The 10231-nt window shown below is 41.6% G+C and overlaps 1 protein-coding gene across 1 annotated transcript in view; it reads left to right on the forward strand.

The window, feature by feature from the left end:
- Nucleotides 1–9059, forward strand: part of LOC122554972 (rho GTPase-activating protein 7-like) — a 260499-nt gene extending 251440 nt beyond the window's left edge. Inside the window, exons 5-6 of the mRNA XM_043700450.1 lie at nt 3009–3042; nt 8938–9059. Of these exons, the coding sequence (XP_043556385.1) occupies nt 3009–3042; nt 8938–9059 (156 nt within the window). The remainder of the gene's footprint in view (nt 1–3008; nt 3043–8937) is intronic.
- The last annotated feature ends 1172 nt before the right edge of the window (nt 9060–10231 follow it).

Consider the following 10231-nt stretch of genomic DNA (forward strand, 5'->3'; position numbering starts at 1 on the left):
GGGTCCACTGGCTGCTGTCCCCGCTCCGCTCGGGGTCCACTGGCTGCTGTCCCTGCTCCGCTCCGGGCCCACTGGCTGCTGTTCCCGCTCCACTCCAGGCCCACTGGCTGCTGTCCCCGCTCCACTCGGGGCCCTCTGGCTGCAGTCCCCGCTCCGCTTCGGGTCCCACTGGCTGCTGTCCCCGCTCCGCTTCGGGGCCCTCTGATTGCTGTCCCCGCTCCGCTTCGGGTCCCACTGGCTGCTGTCCCCGCTCCGCTCGGGGCCCACTGGCTGCTGTCCCCGCTCCGCTTCGGGGCCCTCTGATTGCTGTCCCCGCTCCGCTCAGGGTCCACTGGCTGCTGTCCCCGCTCCGCTCGGGGTCCACTGGCTGCTGTCCCTGCTCCGCTCCGGGCCCACTGGCTGCTGTTCCCGCTCCACTCCAGGCCCTCTGATTGCTGTCCCCGCTCCGCTCCGGGCCCACTGGCTGCTGTCCCCGCTCTGCTCGGGGTCCACTGGCTGCTGTCCCTGCTCCGCTCCGGGCCCACTGGCTGCTGTCCCCGCTCCGCTCCGGGCCCACTGGCTGCTGTCCCCGCTCCGGGCCCACTGGCTGCTGTCCCCGCTCCGCTCGGGGCCACTGGCTGCTGTCCCCACTCCCTTCGGGCCCACTGGCTGCTGCCCCACTCTGCTCCAGAACAACTGGCTGCTGTACCGGCTCCGCTCTGGGTCCACTGGCCCCCATTCTGCTCTGGGCTGACTCAAAAACGTTAATATCCAGTTCCTGGTGGTTCCTCTCAGATTTTGATGGGATGTTGGGTTTGAGGTTCTTACCTGCAAATCCTCTTCTAATAATCCAACATGTTTACAAAGGCCCTGCATCCACCCACCTGTTCCTTGAGCCCCTTGGTCCTGTGTTATCGGTGGTAGAACAAACATCGAACACACACACACACACACACTCAGATTCGTTACACACATGACTAATCTGCATTATCACTACGAAAACGCCTATAACATCTCATCTTCATCCATCATTTATGCATTATTGACCTCTAAACTTGACTTAATCCACCCTTTCCTGACTGGCACTTCACATTCTCTGCTCCACAAACTCAAGGTCTCCAAATCACAACTAACCATGTCTTAATTGGTTCCAATGACCATTCCCCCAGTACCCCTTTCCATACTGGCTCCTGGTTTAACAATGTATCAATGTTAAAATTCCCAATCTTGCTTTCAAACCCTTTTGCAACCTGGACCCTCCCTATCTCTGTAAATCCCTCCAGTCCGATTAGCCCCAATAATTCCAGCTTCTTGAGCATTTCAGATTGAATCACTTCACTACTTCGACAGTGATGAAGATGATCTATGATATGGACTTCAGTAAAGCCTTTGTCAAGATTCGGCAAGGTAGACTGATGAGATCACACGGGATTCAGGGAGAACTTGCCAATTTGATACAAAAATTGGGTTGACGGTGGGAGACAGAGGGTGATGATGGAGGGTTGTTCTTTGGATTGGAGGCCTGTGAGCAAGGATCAGTACTGGATCCACTGTTGTTTGACATTTATGGAAACAATTTGGATGAGAATTTAGGAGGCATGGTTAGTAAGTTTGCGGATGATGCAAAATTGTTGGTGCAGTCAACAGTGAAGCAAGTTATTTAAGACTCCAAACTGATCTTGATCAATTAGGCCAATTGGCTGAGGAGTTGCAGATAGAGATTAATTTGGATAAAGGTGAGGTATTCCATTGTGGTAAGATGGCAAGGGCAGAACTTATCATGTTAGGGTCCTGGGTAGTGTTGTCAAACAGAGAGATCTAGGGTTTCAGATACATTGTTCTCTGACATTTGTGACATAGGTAGGCAGGATGGTGAAGAATGTGATTGGCATGCTTGCCTTCATCAGTCAGGGCACTGAGTACAGGAGATGGGATGTTATGTTACACTGTCCAAGACATTGGTAAGGCTACTTTTGGAGTACTGCATACAATTCTGCTTTATGTAAGATATCATTAAATTGGAGAGGGTTCAGAAAAGATTTTCTGGGATGTTGCCAGGACTAGAAGGTTTGAATTATAAGAGAGGCTGGATAGGCTGGGATATTCCTCACTGCAGCTTGGGAGGTTAAAGTGTGACCATATAAAGGTTTATAAAATCTTGAGGGGTTTAGATAAGGTGATTAGCAAAGCTCTTTTCCCTAGGGTGGGGGAGTTCAAAAGAGGGAGTATATTTTTAAGATAAGAGGAGAAAGATTTAAAAGGGACTTGAGGGACAACTTTTTGGCACAGAAGGTGGTACGTGTGTAGAATGAGCTGTAAGGGGTGGTAGATGCAGGTACAGTTACAACACTTATAAGACATTTGGACAGGTACATAAATAGGAAAGGTTTAGGGGGATATGTGCCAAATGCAGGCCGTGGGACTAGTTTAGTTTGGGAAATTTGCTCAGCATGAATGAGTTTGTTTCCATGCTGCATGACCGTATGACTCTATGACCATTGATGCCTGCCTTCAGCTAGCTCAGCCTTATGTTTTGGATGAGCCTCTTTATTCCTCTTCACCCTTTCAACTTGCCTTCTCCCTTAAAACACTCTTTAAAATGTCCCTTTTTGACCCAATCTCTGATCATCCATCCTACGATCTTCTTATGTGGCTCAATGTCGAATTTTGTTTTATAATGTCTCTGTGAAGTGCTTTGGGACTTTTTGAGGTGCTAAAGGTGCTATAAGAATATAAGTCGTTGCTATTGCTATACTATAGCTTCCTTTGTAGAAAGTGAAATGACTTTTAAATTGTTTCACACTTTTCCCAATAGTAATGTCAAGCGTCATTCTGTGTACTTAATGAATACGAACCTCATAATTAAAACCTGTGACTGAATTTAAATGGGTGCAAACTGTACATTGTTCATTCTCTGGCCTCCATAATATTTGCATAACAATGTTGTGTATTCCATAGCTTGCCATATTATTTTTTAACTATAGTGGCACACAATGTTATTTATTTTCTATTTTAATATATTTTTGTAGGCAATGTCGATGATATCAGAAAAAGAGAAGGCTGGTGAGTAGACACATATCTTACTTTTGAACTGGTGACAATTCCTCAAACCCTTCCCTGTTCAGTCGGTGCCTATCAAGCAGTTTGTAAACAGCAAATTGAAACCTGGTGTTTTTATATATGCAGTGTATGACATATGACTGGATTATAGACAAGTACGTTACTTTATTTCATAGGCTATAAGAGTGCATATTATCCCAGCACATCGGAAGGTGCATGAAGTTTATATCTCTCAGTTATAAAGAGGTTCTATTCTCTGTGAATAGAGTTGGCTCACTTCCCTGTGTAGGCCCATTTCTCATCAATTCTGTAGAAGTGGCTAACCTTGAAAATTAACATATGTGGAGTGTTTTTGCTTGGTCAAGGATTCCAAGCTTGGACTTCAAAGAATGTATTTTGCATCCTTTATTCATTGCATGCAAATCTTTGATGCTCAAAGACATATACTTGGGCACAGAGCTTATTGAAGATTTACATTCTGACAGAGCTTTCTTAATTCATCAGTCACCGTGCCAGATAACTGTGTGGGAAAGGATGTTGTTTTGTTTTGGTGGAACAAATGCTGCATTGCTAGGATGCTCGTGTATAAATAGCAAAATCTGTATATGTTTGCATTTTTTATGTTGCCATTCTGCCATTCTTTTCATCAAAAACTTCCATGCGCTGTTCTGATCACAAACTGTCTCCTTGACTTTCTGTCCTAATGATTGGAATTTACATGCATGAAGTGTTTTTCTTGTAGCTGAGCTTCGGTAATTTGATGGGAAAAGCACTCACTCAAGTTTCATTGGTATATAAAAAGTCAGATTCTGAAGACTGTGGGTGCTGGAATTGGAAATATTTCACATTCTCTGTGCATTGGAATTTTCCTTTAAAAGCAAAAAACATGTTTCAAAGTCTTCAATTGTAATTCTCTTGATACCTTAGTGAGTTAAAACCTTGTCCATTTGGTACTAAGACATTCAAATCAGGCAGCTCAACTGAGGTACAGTTGAGAATTTGTTGAAAATATACCAGGGCTTCTTCAAACTTTAGGGTAAGAAAGAAAGATAAATGATTGGACCATGCGTGGAACGACAAAGGCCAAATCATGTGAAACTTTATTCCATCTATGCAGTATATCAATTTTAACTCACTTCTGGAATATTTATGAGGAGCACATTGAAGTATTATCAGTTAAAAAGTCCTTAATCCCAGTTATATCCCTAAAGTCTGCACAAGAAAAGGTAAAGTTGCTGTAATCCTACTGCACTATAGGGCTGCACCATCATCAGAGAGTGTTCTGAGATCTCTCTGAGATCTGAAATGAATTTGTAGTGGGGCTTCTACCTGTCATAATGTTTTAGTTATTTGTGAGATTTGTTTTTGAAAAAGTGCCACATTAGTTCAAAAATAATCGCTTGAAACTGCATTTCTTGGAACTGGAAGAAAGGATATTTGGAATATAAGATTGTTGACCGTTCTGCTTATAACTAAAACTGGTGCCAGTAATAGGAAATGTTCCATTTCCTAGAATTTCATCGCAACGTTTTAAATAAAATTTTTATGTTCTTTGTTTTTCAGCAGAATTATCAATTAGGTCAGAAATATTAACTATTATATTGATCAATAGCTTAAAGTTTAAAACAATGGAAAGCCTGGTTCAAATATTATAGGGAGATGTACATGGCAGATTCAGGTGGAGTTATAAAGTTTAAAAGACACTTGGATAAGTACATGAATAGGAACGGTTTGGAGGGATGGGACCAAATGCAGGCTATTTTGAGTTGGGAACATGACATGGACTGGTTGGACCAAAAGGTCTGTTTCTAGGCTGTAAGACTCTATGCCCTGCATATCTTCTTCACTTTTTTAAAGTTGGGCATTTGGTTTTATTGAGAACCAATTGATGGCTAAAACATTATAAACTGCTTGAAATATTAGGCATCCTCAAATTTACTGGTCAAAATGTTCTGGAGAGTTTGAAACAGAAATTTCAGAACACTTTGTAATAGCCTTGTTCTGTTTTCCCATGGGGAAAAAAAATGTCTTGCTGAGGAAAATAGCATTGTGCTGAAAAATTCAAAAGATATTCTGTGCAGACCAAATTGCATCAGTTAATGATCGGTTTAGAATCATCACCATCCCGTCTGTTGACATTTCTTTCCTTTTAATCACTTGGTGGGAATTTCAGGATGCAAAACAATGACAAAAATAACTTTATCCTTTTTCTTTCAGTTGAGTAAACAAAAATAACATAAGATGACCTCACTCTTGAGTTAACTCACAAGTAATATGGGTGGCTCGGTGGCTTAGTGCTGCCTCACAGAATCAGGGACCAGGTTTGATTCCATCCTTGGGTGACTATCTGTGTGGAGTTTGCACATTCTCCCCGTGTCTGCATGGATTTCCTCCAGGTGCTTTGGTTTCCTCCCACAGTCCGAAGATGTACAGGACTGTTGAATTGGTCATGCTAAATTGCCCATAGTATTCAGGGCTGTGTAAGTTAGGTGCATTTGCCATGGGAAATATAGGGTAGTGGGATGGTCAGTGTGGACGTTTGGGGCCAAATGGCCTGTTTACACACTGTAGGGATTCTATTCTATGATTAAGAATTTAAAGGCTCCCATTGATGTGACAAACGCGTGTCTATGCTAATAGTTTGGATTTTAATTTCTTGTTGAGTTCTATTCTCAGCATTCTACCTCATGTTTATTTGGAGAAAATCATTCTCCATTTCAGATAATGAAATAGCTCTTTACTGTACAGAAAAGATTCACTAGAGTGGGTTCAGGGAGAGAAATTTCAGTGACATGGTGGGAAAGCGGAGACATCTGTTTGGGATGCGGCAATTTGAGAGGGGTTTTTCAAAATCTTGAGGGATTTGGATAGTGTTGTCAGGAAGAACTCGACCCACAAAAAGCTACCAATTTAAGGCGATCGTGAAAAAAAGCAGTGGTGACATGTGGGAAAATCTTTCAATGCACTAAGTGGTGTCACTGTATAACCCCTAACCTGGTTTGCAATACCTCACATTTATCTCAAATAAACTCCATCTGCCACTCCTCGGCCCATTGGTCCATCGGATCTAGGTCCCATTGTACTGTGAGATAATCATCTTCATGTCTACTGGACCACCTATTTTGGTATCATCTACAAACTTACTAACCGTACCTCCTATCTTCATATCAAAAACATTTGTATAAATGATGAAAAGCAGTGGACCCAGCATTGATCCTTTTGACACACCACTGATCACATGCTTCCAGTTTGAAAAGCAACCCTTTACCACCACCCTCTGTCGACTACTTTCAAGCCAATTTTGAATCCAGTTGGCTACCTCTGCCTGGATTCAATGTGATTTAACCTACTAACCAGTCTACCATGCGGAACCTTGTCAAATGCTTTGCTAAAGTTCATAAAGACGAGACCCACTGCTTTGCCTTCATCAATCATTGTGAGACACGATTTCCCATGCACAAAGCCTTGTTGACCATCCCTAATCAATTCTTGCCTTTCCAAATGCATGTAAATCCTGTTTCTCTGAATCCCCTTCAACTATTTACCCACTGATGAAAAGCCACCTTTAGAAGATTGAGTGCAGTTCTGGTCCTTCCGTGAGAAATGTTGTTAATCTTGAAAGGGTGCAGAAAAAACTTACAAAGATGTTGCTGGGATTGGAGGGCTTGAGTTATAAGAAGAGGCTGAATAGACTGGGGCTTTTTTTCCCTCGAGCGTCGGATGCTGAGGGGTGACGTTATAGAGGTATATAAAATCATGAGGTGCATGAATAGGCTGAATATCCAAAGTCTTTTCCCTAGGATGGGAGAGTCCAGAACTAGAGGGTTCAAGGTGAGAGGAGAACATTTTTAAAAGGACCTGGGGGGTAGCTTTCTCCCTCAGAAGGTGGTGTATGCATAGAACGAGCTGCAATCATAATATTTGAAAGGCATCTGGATGAGTATATGAATAGGAAGGGTTTAGGGGTATATTAGGCCAAATGCTGGCAAATGGGACTAGGTCATATTGGGATGTTTGGTCGGCATGGACGAGTTGAACCACAGGATCTGTTTCCAAGCTGTCTAACTCTATGACTCTATAAGCGGTTAATTTCAGGAATGTTCCATATGATGACCTGATTGAAGTCGATTGAACTGATGCTTTCTAAAGAGAAATGGATAATTCTCTGAAACAAAAACATTCGCGTAAAGGAAAAACGCACAAGAATAGGACGAGGTGATCTCTTCACGCAGAGAACTAGCAACAGGCAAATTTAGCTGTGCCGTGATCATTCTACAATTCTGTGATCTCCTTTCCTGTTTGCTGCTTCTCTCTCTTGAATCCTTGCAAGAGGCAAAAGGGACACTTAAACTTGAAGCTTTGTGAATAAGTGGGAAATTGGGAAAATCTGCAAATGGAAGGTTCGGTTAGAAATATAAAAAGGTCAAATAAAAAATGAAAGAACTGATGCCGTACATCAGAAACAAAAACAGAAATTGCTAGAAAAGCTCAGCAGGTCTGGCAGCATCTGTGGAGAGAAATCAGGTGGAGTGACCTTTCCTCAGACCCTTCCTCAGTTCTGATGAAGGGTCACTGAGACCTGCTGAGCTTTTCCAGCAATCAGAGTTAATCTTTCAGGTCGAGGGACCCTTCATCAGAACTGAGGAAGAGTCTGAGAAAAGGTCACTCCACCTGAAACATTAACTCTGATTTCTCTCCACAGATGCTGCCAGACCTGCTGAGCTTTTCTAGCAATTTCTGTTTTGATGACTGTCAATGATAAATTGGGTTAGTGACAGAGATTGCATGTGGAAGAGTTTGCAGGAAGAGAGGCTGCTCCACAATAGTGCCAATTAGATCACATGGCCTTCTGTCAGGCTGGTGCAGAAAGATTTTAAAATGGAAGTGACACTAAATGAAAATATATGACTGATGTTAACATGGAACAGTTTAAATTAGCACAACATAAATTAGAAACTAACTACAGTTTAACATGTGCCATATCTAATTTGAGAGCGCTTGATGCTAAATGTCAGCCTCCCTTCAAGATTCCTGCCTCTGGCTTTCAGAAGATTGTCCCACTCCAGAAATGTGAACACAACATTTCTACTGACACTTCAGTCTACTGCTGGAGAAGCACTGTATTGCTGCAGATGCGGCTTTTCATTAAATTGCGACCCTGTTTGCCCTTTCAGCTGGGCCTTCAAGGTACCTTTCACAGGGGGTGTTTCCTATACACTGTGGTAACTATAATTTAAAAATGCTTCACTGGCAGGGACACCCTGGCATTGTGAAAGATATTACATAAACGTGAATCATTCTTTGTACTAACATTGAAGAAGTACAAAGGTATCTATTTCTCCAAAGCTGGAACTTCCTATATTGAGAATCAACAGATTTTTAAAAATATATTTAATTGAATTGCATTGTTTAAGCAAGTGCACTAAAAAAAATTAAAGACCCTACCTTCCACGACTGAGATGGGTTTAAATATTTGCCATTCGTCACTTTGAATGATTTCAAGCAAAATAATACCCTTCAGCCTCTTACTCTTAGCTACTTTAACAGTTACACTTTGGCGTAAAATTAAAATTAATACAAGCGAATCACATGCCTCATATAGATTGGACCTTCCTGCCCTTTCATGGTATGACCTAGATCCTGTTATGGAAATAGGATAAAAAGGTCAAAGGTTGCATTTATCCATTGGAGGTTATGATCTCTGAACTCCACTTTGGAGACATTTAACTTTAGTTACACCACTACACAGTCATGAAGCTATTTCTAATTGAGTTTAACACATGGAGTCTTAGAAAATGCCCCTTTCAGGACTGGAAGAGTCATTTTGGAATTGAAATGTTAATTTTGTTTCTCTCTCCTCCTGCTGAGTTCCTCCAATAATTTTTGTTCTTATTTCAGATTTCCAACATCTACATTATTTTGCTTTTTACACACGAGACAGACTGGATAAGAACAAAAGGTTTTCTTCCATAACAGACTATGGATTTTTTTCAGCAGTCAAACAACATTGTTTTGATTAACTTTAACCTATTTTCTATCCAAGTTTAAATGGAATTCTAATCCTGCAGGACATGCAGGAGTATGGGCTTCCCTTTTATTGTGAAAAATAGAATGCAGGGAGTCCCTAATTTACCAATGCATGTACTTATGAATATGACCTCTACAGGGGTATCATTTTAAAGACCTGATGTATGACCATTTCCTGCACTTACAAACAAATATTTCATGTTGCTCTGCATTTTATTTCTGACTTGTGTTGAAATCGACTTGTGAACAGACTCAAGATTGGGCCCATCTGTAATCCGGGATCTGCCTGTATATATCTGTATTTCTTTATGCAATTGTTTTAAATAACCAATGTATTTACTGAGATTACAATAAAAATATGGGTAAATCTGAATAAGTCAACATTAACATTTTAAGGGAATATTGTGAAGAAGGGCTTATGCCCGAAACGTCGATTCTCCTGTTCCCTGGATGCTGCCTGACCTGCTGCGCTTTTCCAGCAACACATTTTCAGCTCTGATCTCCAGTATCTGCAGACCTCACTTTCTCCCCTAAGGGAATATTGTGTCTAACTAACTTGCTGGAATGTTTTGAAGAAACACATGTTGATGACAACAATGCAGTTAATGTGTACAGATTTCCAAAAGTCATTCATTACTGAGTCATGGAGCATCTTTGTGAAGACAGTTATAGCTGGTGGAATAAAAGGGAAGTATTCAAATTTTGTTGGGGATAGAAATTGAAAAGTAATGATTAATGGATATTTATCAGACTGGATAAAGTTTGTAGAGGAATTACCCAGGGGCAGTACTGCCACCCTTGCTTTATTTGTTGTATATAAATGATGTAAGTATTGGTGTCCAGGGACAATTTCAAAGTTTACAATACAAAACGTGGGATCATTGTAACCTGGGAGGAGGACAGTGAGGAACTTGAAAGGACGTTTACAAGGTGGGGCAGGGCAGTATGTGACAGATGAGGTTCAATGGGGAGAAGTGTAAGGTGATATATTTCTGTTAAAAAGAACATGGAGAGGCATTGTCAAACCGAGTGTGTTATTATAACTGGTATGCAGGAGCACAGAGACCAGTATAGACGTGCAGAAGTCTTTAAAGGTGGCAGGGCAGATAGAAATAGCAGTTAATAAAGCATGCAGTATTCTAGGATTTAGTATGGGACATGGAGT

The sequence above is a fragment of the Chiloscyllium plagiosum genome, chromosome 1, assembly GCF_004010195.1.
Source record: "Chiloscyllium plagiosum isolate BGI_BamShark_2017 chromosome 1, ASM401019v2, whole genome shotgun sequence".
Lineage (NCBI taxonomy): Eukaryota > Metazoa > Chordata > Chondrichthyes > Orectolobiformes > Hemiscylliidae > Chiloscyllium > Chiloscyllium plagiosum.